Genomic DNA, 19513 nt, shown 5'->3' on the forward strand with positions numbered 1-19513 from the left:
ATTATTATCATTAAGTTTTATTTTTATGAAAATTGAGCTTAGGATATTATTTGTACAATTTTTTTTAAAAAAATACAAAATTCAATTTATTATGAGTAATGCAAGATACACACATATTACACACAATGATGTGTAATAAATATTAGTCATTTATATTTTTAAGTGAGACTATAATACTTTTAATTGTATAGTTGAGATTAATTACACATCATTATGTATATAAGAAGTGTGTGTAATTTAAGTGTGTCTCAATCATTTTCTCTAATTTTTACAAAATAAATAATTCAAAATAATATTTACTAAAATAATAAAGAAAAAAAGAGAAATAATTTCTTACAAGTAATCTACATAATTCTTGTTTGGGTTAGTTTCTATAAGTTCTTTTTTAACTTTTAAATTTAAAAAAGTTCTTCGCGGGTATTTGGATAAAAAATAAAAAAAAAAAATAATTTAAAAATCCTTTTAAAAGAAGCTATTTTAAAAATTAAAATAATTTACATAGATTTTAATTTACTCACAATTTTTTTAATGATATCCAAACAATTTGAAAAATACTTTTCATTTTAAAAAAAAATCATATAATAATTATCTAAACGGTAAAAATAAGACAAAAATTTATATTTATCTTATACTTCTAGCTATAAACAAAAGTAGAAACTTAGCCAAACAGGACCATAATTTTACTAAATTTATCATTTAACAAAACAGAAAGTCCAATTAATAATTTTTACAAAACAAATAGTCTAAAATAATATTTACTAAAATAATAAAAAAAAAAAGTGATTTGTTACAAATAATCTACATAATTTTGGTCTTAAATTTCTCCAATATATAAATATTTTCTTTCAAAATAAATATAATAATAAAAAAGAAACAAAGAAGGTTTCTTCCTAAAACCCTGGTTGGGTTTTTGGCTCTCTCTCTCTCTACATTCAATTCTTGTTCGAATAACAGATTCTCCGATGCGTAGAAAACCAGTGAATCAGAGAATCCCATCACCATGATCTCACGAACAATCTCAAAAATCGGTCTCAATTTCTTTCATCTCTATCTCTTTTCAATTTCTGATTTCAAAGCATGCATTTTTATTTTCAATTTTCAATTTTCAATTTTTTGAATTTGATTGATTGAACAGTGTATTCTAATGGAAGAAGAACTGGGAAATCTTATGCTGTGGCTGCTGCTTCTTCTGTGAGTGTGAACAAGTCCGAGAAAGGTGATGAGATTGTTAGCTCAAAACCCACTACTCGCCTTCATTCTAAAAGGAAGTGTATAGCTGAACGTCGAGCTGTGGTTGAAGCTTTTGTTGACAAGTATGAATCTTTCCTTTTCTTCTTTTCGATTTTGTATTTGGGTTCTTGTCATTTGCTAATGGAAAGTCATGAATAAAGTTTTGTGATTTGAGTAGAAGCTTTATGACTGTGGATAGTACCAAACCAAATGTTTGATCTTTTTATGTTGGTAAGGTGTAAATTAGTATCGGGTTTTATATATTTTAATCTAAAGTAAAATAAATGAGACCGATGAAATTTTGTAATTTGTATTATGGACATTGTTCCACATGGAATAAATGGTAGAGAATTGAGCCATATATAAGAACATGGTTACTCCACTCATTGCCAATTGGTTTTGAGAGGGAACCCTATGATTCTCAACATGGTATCAGATCCTATTTGATCTGCACTTATACAGATAGTGACCATGTCCACTCTGATACGGTTTAAGATTGGTGAGCAAAAAATAGCTACCATCTTGAGGGAGAATATTGTAGACATTGTCCCACATGGTATAAATGGTAGAGAATTGAGCCATATATAAGAACATGGGCTACTCCACTCATTACTAATTAGTTTTGAGATGGAACCCCATGATTCTCAACAATTTGAGTAGAAGCTGAATGACTGTGGATAGTATTAAACCAAATGTTTGAACTTTTTTGTGTTTGAATGTTAGATAAGGTATAATTTAATATTGGGTTTTATATATTTTAATCTGAAGTATAATATGTGAGACTCGATACTCAATTGACCTGCGAAAATTTTATGATTTTGAGTAGAAGCTGAAAAATTGCAGATATCAAACCAATGTTGGATCTTTTTAAGTTTGAATGTTGTGCAATTTTGTATCGGGTTCTATATATTTTAGTTTTAAAGTAAAGTACTTGAGACCCGTTATTCAATTGCAAAACCAATCAAAATATGGTGGGGTTGGAGGCATCGGTTCCTTATAGTAATGCTCTTTCCTTTTTCCCACATGGAACAAGTTGAGCTATTTATAAGAGTATGGGTTACTCTGTTCATCAGAATTCCGAAATTCTTGTCCACACTTATCCAGATAGTAAGCAAAAAATAAAAAATAAAAATCGCACGAGATCTGCATAGTACTAAAGAACATTTGAGATCTAAACAAATAAGTGAGCAGATAGGAGCATTTGATGAACTTTTTATTTGTGTATTTTGCAGTTATAAAGCAACAAATGGTGGAAAATTTCCTCCTCCTTACCTTATTACACAACAAACTGGTGGCTCCTACTATCTTGTTAAGCTAATCGTGCAAGAACTGCAGTCCGAATCGAAATCATCTGTTGCTGTGGATAATGTGAATCAAAATGGCTTAGGAAAGAAAAAGACGAAAAAAACAAAGGAACCTTCAATGAGAGCCAAAAAGTTAACAAAAAGTAATATATCAGTAAATCTTGGTGTTCAAGATGATATTCAGACAACATCAACCAACCTTGTCAAGATTAAAAGTGTCGTGGACAAGAGTATCGAAGCAGAGAGCAGTTCACTATCTTCCTCTTCAGCCGAAAAGACATTTCCCAACACGAAAGAAGCTGTAAATATAGTATGTTTTTTCTTATTGTAATAACCATTGAGAAGTGTTCTATCGAGCAAGTGTCTGAAGAAGTTGGATGGATGTGACTTAAATCGGACCAAAAACCCGAAGTTTGATGTGTCTAACATCTCCATCTCTCTAATTGCAGGATGGTTCTTCTGAATTTGCAGCAGCACAAGATAGTTTTCTTAAAGGACATGGCGAAATAAATGTTAGTTCATGTCAAAAGAACGTGGCGATTGAGGATGTTCAGAGCAAGAATTCTGAATCTGTTGGAGTCCCGAGTAGTGTGCTGCAAGAAGGTTTCGGAAATGTCTCTGGTGCATCTTCTGTTTACTTAGAAAATGAGAAACAGAATGAAGATCGGGCCGAGAATGACAGTCCTGGTTTTGTTGAGGAGGGTTTGCAGATGATGAATACTACAAAAGTTTTGGATGCAAGCATTGAAAATGGTGATGATAATAAACAAAAGTCAGCTGCTTCGGATGATCTGTAAGCATTTCTACACAATAATCTTTTATTTTCTTCATCATTATCAGAGATTTTTACTTCTTTTTTGAATATCATATCTTCCTTTCAAATGAATGGAATCCTCACCTCACTATTTACAAATTTCTCTCTACAACAGTTTTAAGAATAAGTTATTTTTAGAACAATAATTTTGAGTTCTACAAAATTAGATCGTCCGAACGAAATCGGACACAAAGATCTTAACTTTAATAGTTTCTCAGGGCTTTTCAAAATGTAGAGTAGACCAAGAGAATATGAGTCTGAAAAGCCATGGATTTCAACACAATTCAACTCACTCTTGTTACCTATGTATCTATAAGGAACCATGAAATGAGAATGTATTTCGTGTCATTGAATTTTTTTCTGATGTAACTTCTAATGTGCTCCTTGAAACTATAAATACTAAGTTTCATTTCAGTTATTGTTAGAGTTTTTGGCGGCGAAATCTTCCCAACTATCGTTTCACTTGCACTTAATCATCCAAGTTCAAATTTTATTAGTAAAACTCTCTAAACTATTTAACTGTTAGTAAATTTAAGGTATTATTCGGTTAACTGCTACCATGAACTGCTTATGTGTACACTCTTGTACACGTGACACGTTTATATGAGTACACCTAATATTATTATTTAAAAATTCATTTTAAAATTATAAAAAAATAATAATATTAGGTGTACCAATATAAACATGCCACGTATAGCCTATGTTGGCAGTTAATTCTAAAAAATAGATGACACTTTAAATTTACTAACAGTTCAGTAATTTGAAGGATTTTACTACCAAAATTTGAGCTTGGAGAATTAAATGCAAGTGAAACGATAGTTGAAAGAGTTTAGCCGCAAAAAACTCTTATTGTTATTTAGTATTTTAGTTGGTCCAAAACTTGTTACTTTTTTTGTTCAGGGACAATTATTCTAAGCAGACTAGTGTAGAAGAATTTGTTAAAAAACCCTCACTCTGGGGAAATCTGAAATCATTTGCGGGCGGAATTTTCAACAACTGGAGAAAATCTTAGATTCGAGTTTTGAAGCTCGAAGGGGGTACTAGCTCAAATGGTCAAACACGTGGTTTACTTACTAACAAGATCTGAGGTTCATGTCCCTCCTATATATTTACATATCAATTCGCAATAATTTTTTGGTTCCCAAATATAGTAGTGTTCGGACAAGGAACCTAGTTTCAAAAAGAAAAAGTTTTTTTGAGTGTAGCGTAATGGTATTTTTACAATCAATTAATAGTTTGTAGCTTAAAGGTCTTGGATTCGAACTTATAACCTCTCCTTTTTCCCATCCCTCCCTCACCACTAAACTAGCCTTAGTGGCTTCAAAAAAGAAAAAGTTGTTCATTATACATTTTAGCTTAGTAAGTTAAATGAATGAAATCTAAAGTTTACTTCCAAGAGCATACATGGTGTAAAGAGAAAGTTGATTTTGATTGTGTTTGATGCAGATTGCAGTGCTAGTGGTAATGAAATCAACAACTCAAACGTACCTTATTTTACGATTTTGTTGCGTACTCTTTTTTGGTTGTTAAGTGACAATTAAGTCCGTTAAGTGCCAATTCAGAAACACGTGGCGATATATTTCTTTAGCTTATTTAATATATGGTCCAATAATATGTCACCACGTGTTTTTGAGTTGGCACTTAATGGCTAAAAAAAGATACGATTGCAACAAAATCGTAAGATAAGGTACTTTTCCCGACACTTTTTTTTATTAAAGTCATATGTGTAATATTTGTAAATGTTAAAAGAATTTCGCTGCAAATATCTCTATTAAAAATAATAATGACAATATTAATTCTCTTGCTACTTAAGGATAATATTGCTCTACACATACTAGACACATGTGTAGAGCAATATTATATCATAGAAATAGAAATGAAAATGAGAATAAGAATGATATAAAATTTAAAATGTATAAAAAAAATTAATAAATTTCTTCTCATGTTAAGTTGGAATGGTTTTTCTTTTCATTTCGTAATGAAATAGTCATTCAACTAAAAAAGAGTATGCAACAAAATCGTAAAATAAAGTAAGTTTGCCGCCATTTTTTTTAGGGGAATTACCCCATATACTGTTTTTTTTCAAATTTACAGTTTGAATTTCTAAAGTGGTTGCAGCACTAGTTGCAATAAGGGTTTCTATACGATTTTTTGTTGCAATTTAGGTTGCAGCGCTAGTTGCAATAGGAATTTTTATATAGAATTTCGTATAAAAAAAAAAAAAAAAAAAAAGCTGTTTTGAAGTGTAAAAATAAAAAATTTTTTTTTTTTATTAGAGTCATATGTGTAACAATTACAAATGTTAAAAAGATTTCGCCACAAATATCCTTTTTTAATATGTTATAAATATGTGCTATGAAACTTTGATTTTCTTCACAATAGTTTTCCTCTAGTAAATACCTCTCACAAATTTGTTAAAATAAAAATGCTATCAACTATTTAGCAATGAAGATCTTAAGTTGTTATAAATGTACATACTTTCACAATATAAACACAGTAAAGATTCATGTCAAACATAGTTCAACATAGTTTAATTTATTTGTGATAGATCACTTTAACAAGTACTAGAAAAACACTAAGAATGTTTTTACTAAGTTGGGAATGTTTACAAAAATGGACTTTCCTTCATTCGAAAATTACGAGGTTTACGATCAAGATCCTCGATTGTTTCCATTGCGCCACAAGTCCCGAATGACCAAAAAGAAGATACTAATAACTCTAACCGCTTCCGAATACAGAAAATAGAGCTTTCTTCAACTCAAATTGTAATCTTGTTAACTCACTCTTGCCCGTTTGTTATTCAATCTTCATCGTCTGAACTTTCATAAGCTAAGCCTAACAAACCTTTAACAGGATTATTTACTCGACTCTCGCCTTCTGATTTCGACAATGGGTACTTCTTTTCATTCTCATTTTTAGATTCTGAGTTGAGATTCACTGAACCCCGAGTAGACTGATTCCCATCAGGTGGGCTCGAGACTCTATGACGTTTCGGTTTAATTTCCACTACCTTCCTTAGTAAATCTTGCTGTCTGAATTTCCAAGTAGGTAAAATATATAACATAATAAAGAAAATTAAGGTATAGCTTGAAAATATTCAATTTGTTCACTAAGTCGGTTAAAATGTCGAGCACGAACATACCTGATTCCGCTCTTTGGCTTCGGCTCAACGCGAAGTGGCAAGGGAACATTTGCAGGTGAAGAATCCACTAAACTTGCAGCTTTGTGCCAATTGGTTAAGGAAATTTGTACCACAAAAAATGTCTAATCACAAACAAGTTTCATCTAAAGGAGAAATAGGAGAAAGAAAAATGACAACAACAGTTCGATTCTCGTTTCAAGGTAGAACAAGTGAAAAAGATGAACTGTATTTTCTCATATCTTCAACTAGTGATTGTTTAGGAGGAGAATTTAAGTTCAAAATCAGTATAGTATTTCTCACAAATGCATTTAAAAAATTAAAAGAAAAAACCATACTTATCAATTGATAAATATGAAAAATTTTCAAAAAGATAAAAGCATTAATGAGCTATCATACTTCGAAATTGATCAAAAGTATTTTCGAAAATTTGAACAGAAGCTTTAAACAAGTTTCATACTCATCCAACAAAGAGTGATTCCTAGCAATTTATGAGAGTAACTTAAGCAGTTGAAAATCAGAATTTGCTAAAACAATGAGAAAGGATATCTTAAAGGCAGCAAATGCCCGCTTCTCAGTACGGCGAAGGAGACGCTCGGCGTCCTCCTCAGCTTCCATTTGCTCCTTGAGATATAGAAGGTCATCACTGTCCAAGGCTGCTCACTCTCAACCATGTTAAAAGATGTAAACTAAGAACAAACATAAATTTCACATTCCAATCACGAAATAGACAAGAAATACAAGTAAAGAGAGATACCGCCTCGTCCATGAAGATAGCCTCCTCTTTCTCCAGCAACCTCTTGCATCTGGTTGCATTGTCATACCGGTAGAAGAAGCCAAGATCCCTGAGGGGCATGTTATCAGAAACTTCACTTGAGGTTGCAAATAAAAATAAAAAGTTATACAGACTTGATCATAAGTATGACAAGAATAATTAATCTAGTCTGCAACTGCAACTATTGACAAAAAGCTATTATGATGAAATAGGACGAATAATGTGTGCCTTATTTATCTCCCTAAACCTTGACAAGAACACCATTCGATTAGAAATAACCTCCCTAAAGCATCTTTCACCTCAAATGTTGAAGGGACTAAAATGGTGACCGCAAATCGTTTAAACATGTGTCGTTTCTATGGCCGAGTTAACAACTCAGTGAACCGATGCTAGCATCATTTAGTGTCTAAACTGTGTTCAAGGACAACAAATTTGTGTAAGGAAAATAACACTAATCTTAATCGAGAAAGTTAGATGCTTCCCTAACATGTTTTCAGCATCTTGAAAGATGCCATATGATCTCAGAAGTACTCTTAATCATAAACAAACAAAACTACCATAAATTTCCAATGTCGAAAAGCATTAAACACAAACAACAGACACATCTAACATCTAAATAAACACATACTGAAATTCATTATTTCGAGAAAGTTTCCCACTTAATAAACTCAACCTCCCTCTTTAACTTTAAAGGTTGCAGGGACTAAAATGGTGACCGCGAATCATTTAAACATACGATAAAACAAGCACTTGATTTACTAGTAATTCGATCTCACAACAAGCTATTATAAACTCTTGTCACTTCTGTGGCCGAGTTAACAACTCAGTAAACCGATGCTAAGCATCATTACTTATCTAAAAACTGATTAGAAAACAGCATTATGGTAGATGCCATATGATCTACCATGATGCTGAAAACATGTTAAAATGATTCTTAATCATAAAAAACACAACTCTTAAACACAAACAACAGACACATCTAACATCTAAACACATACTGAATTTCATTATTTTGAGAAAGCTTCCCACTTAAACAGCTTAATATGCACCAAAACAATAATACTTCAATAAATTTCCATTAGTGAAATATTCAAAAATGCTATCTTTTCAACCCCACAACAGTTCTAAATGCATAAACAACAATTAATTTCACCATTTAACAACTGCCCATTTGAAAAAATACACAAAATTTCATTAATTGAAAATAAAAATAGGAACTTGAAAAGAAAGAAAAGGGAAAATAGATGAGGTAAAATGCGCTAACCTTGGCAACCATTCGTTGGAATGTTACATCTTCATCATCAACCTTATCTTTACCTTTCCCCAATTTCTTATCTGCAATTGATTAAATTAAATTGAATTTTCTCAAAACACAAAATCAAATTATGTCAATTAATGAATGAATCAATTGAGCAAAAAAAGAAAAGTAAATACCTTTTGGGTCACTGAGATTGGTGTATTCACGAACTTCTCTGCCTGCCATTACTGCAATTCCTCAGAAAGATTATGGCTTTCAGTAGCTCTGATGATAATGCAAAAGAAAACTATGAGTTTGAGGAAGAAAACTGTGGAAACCGTTGCCCTATATTATGGTTTTCCTCTATTAACGGGTCGGGTCAACCCGAGCCCGCTTACTATGGTTTTATTTATGGGCTTTATTATTACCATATTTGGTATTATTTAAGAGTTTTTGGCGGTTAATAAATCTTTTTAAGTGTATTCTTATTAGGTATCAGTGGTGTTTAGCATTTTCTCGACATGTTGCGTTACGATTGGTTAGCAATATTCTCTAAAAGCTATTATATTAAATTATATGGGACCCGATACTTAGTTAGACCAATAGCGATATTGACACATAGGAGGGTGCTAGGCACCACTGGTACCCTTCAGCATTTCTCTCTTTTTAACTATCGTTCTACTTGTATTTAATCCTCCAAGTTTAAATTTTGACGGTAAAACTTTTTAAACTACTGAATTGTTAGCAAATTTAAGGTGTCATTCGGTTAACAGTCATCATGGACTGCTTATGTGTATACTCTTGTACATGTGACATGTTTATATTGGTACACTTAATATTATTATTTAGAAATTATTTCAAAATTTATAATATTTTTTATTTTTTAGATATTTTATAATTTTATTTAAATTTAAAATAAATTTTGAAATAATTTTTAGATTATAATATTAGGTGTACCAATATAAACATGTCACATATATACAAAAATGTATACATAAGGAGTCTATAATGACACTTAACCGGATGATACATTTCTTAAACTTTCTTCCAATTCAATAATTTAGAGAATTTTATCGTCAAAATTTGTGTTTGGATAATTAAATTCAAGTGAAATAATAATTAAAAGAGTTTAGCTATTAAAAATTCAATATTTTTAAAAAAGTCACAATACATAAAAGAACACATATCAAAACAAAAGGTATTCTCTTATTATCCTTACAACTTAGTCTATTTTATGTAAATTCTTGTATTTATGTGATCATTTTCATATAAAAAATTTCACATTTACAATTTTTATTTTTATTTAATATATGTAGTCCTTAGTGTGCAATGTTTTGGGTCTACTATTAACTTCAGATACACTATCACATAAGTATATGGAGCTTAAGATAAAATTAAATTTTAAAATCCCTATATATATTTAATTATTATCAAAACAATAATACTAGGGCTTTGGTGTAATGGTAAAAAATTGTAAAACTCTTAAGAGTTCAAAGTTCAATCCTTCATCTACACATTAATTTTTATTTTGAAAAAAATAGAAAAGTAGAGATTGTGAATTGACCATTAATCTTTTATTTTAGAGTAAGATTATTTACCACTGCACCAACTTATATTTGTAATATTTTCTTATTATTTAATATTTTATTTACATATTAATATATTTTTTTTCAAAATTTTTGAGCCCTTAACGTTTTGAAGCTTGAGGCGCATGCCTCACTTATTTACCCTTAAAATTAGCCCTGCATAATGATTAACTTAGCAAAAGAAGATAAATTTGTGATCTTGAAGTGCTATGATGAGACTACTATTATTTATTATTTGACACAATAAAAATAAACTTATCATACTTTTATCTTGGAAATAGCCACATGAGCAAAACCAAGAAAAACAAAACAAAAATACCTCCCAAGATATAAGATCATAAGGGGGAAGAGTTGAACTTTTTACATCATCTTTTGAAATCTTTGTTGTTTGACAAAAATTAAAGCAATTTTGTACATCAAAAGAAAAACAAAATGAAATGTAAAAAGAAAAAAAAAAAAAAAAAGAAAATAAGTATATTTCATCTTCATTCTTCATCTTCTACATGTCGTCTCATTAAGCGAATTTGGAAACCATTTACAAGTCTGGCAGAAGGAAAAAAAGACATTCTATCTTCTTTCATTTGTGTCCACCTAAAAAAAATTGCTTAAATAAACTCTTCGATAATATTAATTATAAAATAATTTTTCAAATCAAATAAAATATCGATAATATTTAATAAGTAAAAAATTATTAATATGAACTTATCGTGTAAAAATAACTAAAATGAGTCTTTTGTCAAATTACCCTTATTTGTTAGGATAATAAATAATTTTATTAATTATTTCAATGTGAGAATTGAATGTAAAATTACCGATATGTAGTAACAAAGTAACGAAGGAAGAAAGCGATTTGAAGGCGAGCTAACTCGGCTCCCGGGCAAAATCTAGCACCCCCTCCAAATGGAGCATAAAATGGACTATTTCTCCAATTTCTCTTTTCCTAAAAATAAATAAAATTATTACAATTGACATGGCTAATATTGGATTATAATATGCATAAAAATTGAATTAATTACTATAGTTTATAATTTTTTTTAAAAAAAAATTGAAAATAAAAAACCAACCTGGTTTTCAGGTTCCATCCATCTCCATGGATTAAAATCAAGAGCTCCATTGTACACTTTTTCATCTAAATGTACTGCAGAAAGAAATGGTACCACAAAGCACCCTTTGGGGATAACATAATCTGCACACCATCATTAAAAAATAATAATAATTAGAAATTAATATACTAATAGATAATAATTGTATATAAATAAATTTTAATATTATTTTGTTGTTACTTTCATATAATTTTCTTGTATTTTTATAAAATACTAGAAAAATGTAACTTTAATATAAAATTGTAAAAATTTTATAAAAATTAGTATTATCTCTCTCTTTTTTTTTTTTTTTTTTTTTTTTATAATCAATTAATATAACTTGTTAGTATATTAAGATTTTATCCTAACATTGTTTTTTCCATCATTTTTTTACTCTCATAACTTAGTATAACTTGTAAATATTTTTGAGGTTCTTATCCTAACAATTTTTTCCCATCATTTCTACATATTAATATATAATAAACTTTTTTTTATGGAATAATATATGATAAACTTAGAAGGTGTTAATTAGTATAATTCAAAACTAGTTGTACAAAAAATGTAAGTAGATATACCTTGGTACTTGACATCTTCTTTGGCCTCTCTCATCAACCATATAGCTATCCCACCTAATCTAAGAGTTTCATCAATAACCTACACATATGCATAACAATAAAATAAAAAATAATGCATATTTATAAATAATTGGTAAAAGGGTGTATACACATTTACTATCTTATATTTTATTTAAATATAGATTTGCTGTCTTATATTTTCAATAATACTTATTTGATACTCTGTATTTTAATAACATACATATTTGATAAAATTTTATCAGTACAATCAAACTGTCTTCAATTTTACAAATTTTAAATTCAAATTTAATTATTTAATTACATATAACTGAAAACTGATTGGAAAAATTAATAAAATTATATTAATTAAGTTTTATTTTATAGTGTTAAATATATGCAATTTTAAAATATAAAATACTAAATAAGTATTATTGAAAATATAAGATACTAAATATATTTTCAGAAAAAGATAAAATACTAAGTATATTCCCTTGGTAAAAACTATAAACTATTTTAAATAATGCTATTTTGTAAAATAAGTGACATTAGTTTTAATAACTCTTTAGTCTACTAGATAAGGTGTTGAGAATCTCTCAATAGAGTATCAAGAATTTTTCTATTAAGTATTAAGATTGTAATAAAAACTATTTTAAAAAAAATTATAAAAAATGGCACTATTCAACAAAATATTTGCAATAATACCCAAAATATTTAACTTACACATTGAGTAAAAGACATTGCTTTGTAGTCTTGCCATGTAAGCATTTCTTCATCATCATCACCAGAAGTACAACTTTTCAAGCTCTCTTGTTCATCCTATTAATCATCAAATTTTCCAAATTATTATTATTATTAATATCATTATTAATTATTAATTATAGAAAAAATTTGCAGTACACCCCCTTAAAGGAATTTTTCGATAAATCACTCTATCTATTACGACATCAAAAAAAGTATTTTAATCTAATTTTTATCATGTACGTTATAGTTATTTAGAATCACAATTTTTGTATGCTGAAACGAGTAGAGGCTCTATCAAAAGGTCAATTTTGCATATTTATGTAACAAGAAAAGGAATTAGTTACCAGTAACTGTTTCAAAGCTTGTGGAGAATGAGTAAGAAAATAGATAGCAAAAAGCATAGTTTTAGCAGTGGTTTCATTTCCAGCAAAGAGAAGATTGATAATGAAATCAGCAACAGCTTCATCTGGTAAACTTTCTTCCTCTAATAATCTTGCTAAAACACCATTACTCATACTCACTTCCATTGATCCTTCTTCTCTATACATCTTTATTGTTCTGTTTATCTTCTTAATTATCTTCTCTCTTGCCTATAATATCACAACAACAACAACAAAAGAAAACCTAAATTTCGACATGTTTCGATAAGATGTTAGGGCAAAATGGACGAAGAAATACTTTATTTTTTAAATTTAATTACACTAAACATAATATTTATTTAATTAAAATAATTTTATTATGGAGTTAAGTGTGATACAAGCTCCACAAATAATATTTTTAATTGATAATTACATATCGAAATAGTAAAAAAAAATCTCACAAAATTTTTATTATTTTAACTAGGAGTAATTATAATTTTTGCTTTAAGTATGTTTCAAGATTTTTTATTACAATTAAAGGTTATTTTCTAAAATAAATATATATATATATTTAGAGATAAATACTATTTTAGACATTGTGTTTTGTCAAAGTTATTAATTGAACTTTTTGTTTTGTAAAATGATAAATTAAACTCTGTATTTTTTAAAATAATGCTAAATAGAACTATGAACTGATTTTTGTCAAAATAAAACTTAATAATAAGTCGATCTAAATGTGTTATTACAAAACTAGTTACATTTTCTACATTTGTTTGTACTATGAATAGTCTTTAAGTTGTTATACTAAAAAAATTATTTAAAATTGAGCTCGAAGTTCATTTGAACAATTTTGAAAAATACAGGGTTTATCTCATCATTTAACAAAATAGAAAGTTCAAATGATAATTTTTACAAAATACAGAGCCCAAAATAATATTAACTAAAATTTCTTTTTAAAACCCCAAAAAACATGAGTCCCCTAAAATGGTAACTTGTAACCAAATAATTGAACTTATAGTAGAAATTTGTATCTTTTTTCTTTCTAAAAATCTTTCCATATATGTCATAATAATCAAAATTATTGATAAATACCATAAAGAAAAGAAAAATTGTGTTACCTTCATAGCAATGTGATAAGGGCAACCTGGTAAATTTATAGGTAGAGAAAGACAACCATCAACAAAGTGAGAGAACAAATTAGCCATCTCATTAATCTCACTTTCACTTGTTACTCCCAATAATTGATTCACCATTAGATTAATAGCCACCTAAATCAAATCATATACATTATATAAATAAATAATTTCTCCATAATAAATTTTAATTAATCATAAGAGGAAAAAAAAAATGTTTAGTTAAGCCTTAAAAAAATATTTAATACTATTTTAAACTATGTACTTTTTATTAAATATTATCTTATGAATAAACTCGTAAAGTTTAATACTCATCGGGTATATCTACACATTTTTCATAGACTCGTGTATAAAGTCTTTAGGCAAAAATATTTTGAGCAAAATTAAACACATGCAACTATTTTAAATTAATTTATAATTTATAAAGTTTGGAAAAAAAATATTACAAGCAAAATTAAATTCAAGCAATTATTTTGATTTTTTATTAATTTTTCTTTTAAAAAAATGTAACATAACCTCAAAAGAGTAATATATTCGTAAATAAAGTCTTTAGACAAAAATATTTTGAGCAAAATTAAACTCAAGCAGCTATTTTAAATTAATTTACAATGAAAAAAATATTCGCAAAAGAAGTAATGTATTCGTAAATAAAGTCTTTAGACAAAAATATTTTGAGCAAAATCGAACTCAAACGACTATTTTGAACTAATTTACAAAATAATTGAAAATATATATATATGGTTTGCAAAATTTTAAAGAAATTTTTTACATTACCTTTCTGCAAACATCTTGAAGAAGAATGAGTTGATTATGTTGAAAACTATTAAGAGTTTTAGCCATAACCCTTTGAATATCTTCCAAAAAATGAAACTTAAGCTTCTCAAGTCTCATCATATTAGAAGCAATTCCATGAAGTTTCCTTTGTTGCTCTCCTTGAACCGTTATTACCCCATTTTTCCCAACCAAATCCCGAAACGATTTAGGGTAACTTGATTTGAACAACTTCCCTTCGTTTTGCATAACAAATCGGTTAAAACTCGGGTCAGCTGACACCACAGCCCATTTTCCAAACAAACTACACGAAAATATTTTTCCAAACCTAAACACAAAACACAACAAAATAATTAAATCATCATAAAATTATTTTAATTAAATAAAAAATTGAAGAATTTATTTTTGTACCTTTTGACTTGTTGTTCTACAAAAGTAGGAGGGTGTGAACTTGCAACAGAATTATACCAATTGAAACTATCACCAATCAAAGGCCAACCTCTTCTTCCTGGTGGCAATTTATTGTGTTTAGTTTTGGCCAATTTTGAATTTTCTTTTTGTAAATAAATATTAATAAGAAAAATTAATATAATTGTGATTGTAAAAGGAATAATAATAATAATAATCCATGTGCACCACCAATCAATTTCTCCCATTTTTATTCTAAGAAATTAGAAATTGGAGAGAGACACACAATCTTGGATTGTTTGTGAGAGTTTGAACTTTTTTTTTATTTATATATTATGACAACTAATTGAGCAAAAATAAAAAATATAAAAAAATAAATGTGAAGAGAGGAGGCTAGCTAGCTATCATTGACTTGAGTAGCTAAGATTTAGTATGACCACGTTAACTTTATATAATTTTATATATATATTGGTACTCAAGTTATTATTCTCTCTTTACATCAAATAATGTAAAAAAGAAAAAAAAAAACAAGCCACAAACATAAAATAATAAAAAAATTCTTCAATGATGTACTTTTTATCTGTTTCGGTATCTGAAAAAAAAATTTATTTTATTTTTTTGCATGATCGTCTACATTGTAGTTATTTGAGACATTTAACACGCCGAAAATAGGATTCAAACATTCTATTTCACACGCGTATAAAATAAAAGAATTTTGCATGCAACAGGCTGTTTGAACCCTATTTTCAATAAATTATTTTTTTTTAATTTTTTAAAATATTGCAGAATGTCTTAAATAATTATAATATATAGACGACTATAAAAAAAGTTTAGACTAAAACATTCTCTTATATGTCGAAATAGATATAAAGTGTATTACTAGACTCCTTTTTTAAAGAAGGGTACATTATAAAAATATCCTAAAATATATAATTATAGGGATATGATTTTGTCCCGTAATGTACTTTTACGGAATGTATTTCGTGGTACATTAGATGGGTCTCAGGGTACATTAAATGAGTGTCAGGATACGTTTCTACTTTTTAATCCTAATTACTCCTAGATCAATCTCAGCCGTCAGATCAAATAACTTCTTCATCTGACGATTGTCGTACATCACGGATTACAATCCGTGAAAATATAATAACGGGACAATATCATATCCCTATAATTATATTAGAGAAAGTAGAAAAATTCCTTAATGCACTTTCAAGCTTTAATTATATACTCTAGTTGTTGAGACAAAATAGAAAAATAGTGTCTACTTACACTAAAGAAGCAATTTGTGCTTAATATATTAGATATAATATAGCTAGAGTGTGTAAGCAATTTATTTAATATATATATATATATAAATATATATAAATATAGGGTTAGTTGAACCAAAAAAAATAATAATATAAATTTAGCGTGAAGCTAAGCTACTACATAATGTTATTTTTGTTAGTGTTTTATTTTTAGTGTGTTAATTTTTTTTATATGACGATGCATAAAATAATTGTAATTTATAAAAATTTGACACGAGTAGCTGTTTCAACGCTAATTTTAGCACGATAAATTATTTAATTTTTTTTTAAAAATTAATAGAACATCTACTAAAAATAATTAATCAAGTTATAATTTCTCCTTATATTAGAAAAAAAAAGGCATTCCTATAATAAGAACAAAAATAATGCCCGAATTTTCTTATAAATATATATATAAATTAGTTAGCTATAGGTCAACAATTTTAATTAGTGAAATAAGATCAATTTAAATTTATTAATTTTTTAGAGTATTATTACTTTTTTTTTCTTTTTAATTTATTAATTAATTGTTTTACTAAAAATGCAATATCCTTACATATAAAAGTGTTTCTTATTGTTGAAAAATATTTAAAAATTATAGTCAAAAAGGCAAAAGGGTAATCCATTGCTATTTGTACATAAACTTTTTATAGATGTATATAATGCTCCAAAATAGGCCTTTTTAGATGAAACTTTAATCATCAGAAATATAATATAATATTTTCATATTTCTTTTCATTTAAATTTCTAATTATCAATCTTTTCTCTAAAAAATGGTAATAAATTAGGAAATCACTTCATATATTTTTAATAAAACTTTATTTTTTTTGTTCTTACAATTTAGATTCTTCCAAGAATTGCGATCTGAGTTACTACATGGGTTGCGATGTAAATTACGATTTGAATTAAGGTGCAATTTAAGTTGCACCGTATATTTTATATAAATACACAAAAAAAAATTAAAATGTATAAAAAAAAAACTCAAAAAATTAAGGGTGAGTGAATTTGAAGTTCAATCAATAATGGTCAAACTCAAAAGTTTGACTTTCCCTTATTCTTGGCAATTCATTTCATTCCTTTACTGAGCTCGAGAAGTGTTAATAAGTTTCTGCTTTTGATATTATAACAAGCTTTGAGCAACGTTAAAAAAAAAAAACAAACAATGATCACTGATATGACCATTATACCCCTAGTGTTATAACTTGGGAATTGATTTGTAGAGGGGCAAAATTGGCATTAGAGATAAAAATAACATAAATAATTGACTAGTCAAAACTCATTTCAAAGAAAAAGCTAGACACAATTTAGTAGTTGGAATTTTATACAAGTTTTTTTTTGGGATCTTTCCAAAAATTAAGGGCCAAAGTTTCTGCTGTAATTTAGCAAATTATAATAATTTTATTTGTATATAAATAATTTAATTTGTGTTAGAGAGGAATGAATGGTTCTTAGACTATAATCATATGCCAGCAAGATACAGGTTGTTGCTTTAAGTAAAATTTACAACTAAATTTATTAAATTAATTTCAAAGACTTTGTTTCATAATCCTCTTCTTCTTTCTTTATTTAATTTAATAAAATATATGAGTGGCTAATGATAATATATATATATTTATATATATATACTTGTATTTAATGTACAGCCACACCATGTTGGGCCGGCCCTGACTTTTAGTGGGCCATAGAAAAAAAAATTATTTTGGGCCCTTATTTAGAAAAAAAAATGGTATTTTTCAAAATCAATAAAAAAAAATGGTATAATTTTAAAAGGTAAATATTTTTTTTGAGCTCCTGGGATAGGTGGGCCCTAGGCACAGGCCTAGCCCGCCTATGCCCAGGGCCGGGCCTGACACCATGTAACATACAAAAGAAAAATATCATGTACAATTGTACATTATGTTATTACAAAATAATATAATATGATGTACGTTATAGTTTTATTTTATCGTTTAAATTTATAGAGGTAGTTTTGTCTCGTGTGACTTGTTTTCTTCAATAATTTATAATTTGATAATGTATATTTTTTGGTTAGACAATGAACTATGATAGTTCGAGAAAATTACTGTACTGATTGCAAATATTTATATCATGAATTTTTAAGTAATTTTAATCATTATGTCAAAAAAAGATACAAATAAGAAAATTGTTGGTGGTTATTATTATTTATTCTGAAAAAAAAAAGATACCTTAAGACGTGAACCGAATAGATTCATTCATTAAAGGATTTTGTCTCGATCAAAGATCTAATACAAGTAGGGCATTCGAATTACTAAATAAAGCGTGTTTGAAAGTAATTGTGTATTTACTACAATAAAATAATTACACTATTTTAAAATACAATATTTTAATAACACTAAATAGAAGATCATAATTACTTTTGAATTCTTAATTTTTTGTTTGGTAAAATAATTAGTAATTACACAAAAAAAAAATTACTACATAATAATATTTAAAATAGAAAATTATTAATAATTACACTCAGTTCTCATAAGGATGAGCATGAGAATTAAAAAGTAATTGAGGCCTTTTAATTACTTCCAACTACACAATTACTGTATAATTACGTGGTTAAAAATACACGTAAAACTGTGTAATCACCTTTAATTACACTTAATTTCAATTCTCTCTTGACTTTACACCCATAGTATTTATAGAAATAACAATAGTGTGCTTAACTAAGGCATGAACAACCTATTAACAAGAACAATAATATATATATATATATTATATAAAAATAATTACAAATCTCAGTAATTTTGTTAACATATCATTACTCATTTAGTCAGTTAAATCAATTTGTATAAATAAAAAAGATAAAAAAATTAGAACTTTTGGTCATAAACAAATGGGTAAATACTATTTTGGACTCTGTGTTTTACACAAGTTACTAATCGAACTGTCTGTTTTGTTAAATAACAAAATGAACCTTGTATTTTTTAAAATGGTACAAATAAGACCTTAATTTGATTTTTTGTCAAAATAAAATTTAATTATAATACGATCTAAAAGTACTATGACAAAACTGTTTACATTTTCTGTATTTGTTCATATTGAAAATTGTCTTCAAGTTGGT

At 27.7% G+C, this 19513-nt stretch overlaps 3 protein-coding genes across 4 annotated transcripts; 1 reads left to right on the forward strand and 2 right to left on the reverse strand.

Annotated features, from left to right (window-relative positions):
* Window positions 1-857: 857 nt before the first annotated feature.
* LOC115711634 (uncharacterized) lies at window positions 858-4749 on the forward strand. Its single transcript, XM_030640010.2, has 5 exons — window positions 858-1028; window positions 1136-1313; window positions 2463-2844; window positions 2984-3327; window positions 4249-4749. The coding sequence occupies exons 1-5, from the start codon at window positions 1001-1003 to the stop codon at window positions 4358-4360; spliced, it is 1044 nt and encodes a 347-aa protein (XP_030495870.2). The 5' UTR covers window positions 858-1000; the 3' UTR covers window positions 4361-4749.
* Window positions 4750-5786: 1037 nt separating this feature from the next.
* LOC115711490 (uncharacterized) lies at window positions 5787-8847 on the reverse strand. Its single transcript, XM_061111469.1, has 6 exons — window positions 8697-8847; window positions 8527-8597; window positions 7245-7293; window positions 7036-7143; window positions 6491-6572; window positions 5787-6380 (listed from the first exon to the last, which is right to left on the reverse strand). Exons 1-6 carry the CDS (start codon window positions 8743-8745, stop codon window positions 6149-6151), a joined length of 591 nt encoding a protein of 196 aa, XP_060967452.1. The 5' UTR covers window positions 8746-8847; the 3' UTR covers window positions 5787-6148.
* Window positions 8848-9052: 205 nt separating this feature from the next.
* On the reverse strand, window positions 9053-15525 carry LOC115711174 (abietadienol/abietadienal oxidase). 2 transcript variants are annotated; one of them, XR_009686713.1, is made up of 10 exons: window positions 15158-15525; window positions 14750-15074; window positions 13961-14110; window positions 12828-13073; window positions 12463-12558; window positions 11743-11821; window positions 11150-11271; window positions 10898-11025; window positions 10405-10676; window positions 9053-9159 (listed from the first exon to the last, which is right to left on the reverse strand). XR_009686713.1 is itself a non-coding variant. In XM_030639504.2 (9 exons), exons 1-9 carry the CDS (start codon window positions 15400-15402, stop codon window positions 10571-10573), a joined length of 1497 nt encoding a protein of 498 aa, XP_030495364.1. In that variant the 5' UTR covers window positions 15403-15525; the 3' UTR covers window positions 9127-10570. The 2 variants fall into 2 exon arrangements, 1 of the variants encoding a protein (XP_030495364.1); XM_030639504.2 differs by having other exon boundaries at window positions 9127-10676.
* Between the last annotated feature and the right edge of the window lie 3988 nt (window positions 15526-19513).

Source organism: Cannabis sativa, chromosome 3 (genome assembly GCF_029168945.1).
Source record: "Cannabis sativa cultivar Pink pepper isolate KNU-18-1 chromosome 3, ASM2916894v1, whole genome shotgun sequence".
NCBI classification, from domain to species: domain Eukaryota; kingdom Viridiplantae; phylum Streptophyta; class Magnoliopsida; order Rosales; family Cannabaceae; genus Cannabis; species Cannabis sativa.

What these genes read in the sequence shown, in the direction of transcription:
- LOC115711634 (XM_030640010.2), top strand. Translation starts at nt 1,001, where the DNA reads ATGATCTCACGAACAATCTCAAAAATCG. An exon ending in CGAAAGAAGCTGTAAATATA is followed by an intron (nt 2,845 to 2,983) that starts GTATGTTTTTTC and finishes CTCTAATTGCAG; the next exon opens with GATGGTTCTTCTGAATTTGC. An exon ending in TCAGCTGCTTCGGATGATCT is followed by an intron (nt 3,328 to 4,248) that starts GTAAGCATTTCT and finishes TTTTTTGTTCAG; the next exon opens with GGACAATTATTCTAAGCAGA.
- LOC115711174 (XM_030639504.2), bottom strand. Translation starts at nt 15,402, where the DNA reads ATGGGAGAAATTGATTGGTGGTGCACATGGATTATTATTATTATTATT. An exon ending in CTTATCACATTGCTATGAAG is followed by an intron (nt 13,074 to 13,960) that starts GTAACACAATTT and finishes GTGATATTATAG; the next exon opens with GCAAGAGAGAAGATAATTAA. An exon ending in AGAAGATGTCAAGTACCAAG is followed by an intron (nt 11,272 to 11,742) that starts GTATATCTACTT and finishes GATGGTGTGCAG; the next exon opens with ATTATGTTATCCCCAAAGGG.
- LOC115711490 (XM_061111469.1), bottom strand. Translation starts at nt 8,745, where the DNA reads ATGGCAGGCAGAGAAGTTCGTGAATACACCAATCTCAGTGACCCAAAA. An exon ending in CTATCTTCATGGACGAGGCG is followed by an intron (nt 7,144 to 7,244) that starts GTATCTCTCTTT and finishes GAGAGTGAGCAG; the next exon opens with CCTTGGACAGTGATGACCTT. An exon ending in GGCATTTGCTGCCTTTAAGA is followed by an intron (nt 6,573 to 7,035) that starts TATCCTTTCTCA and finishes CCAATTGGCACA; the next exon opens with AAGCTGCAAGTTTAGTGGAT.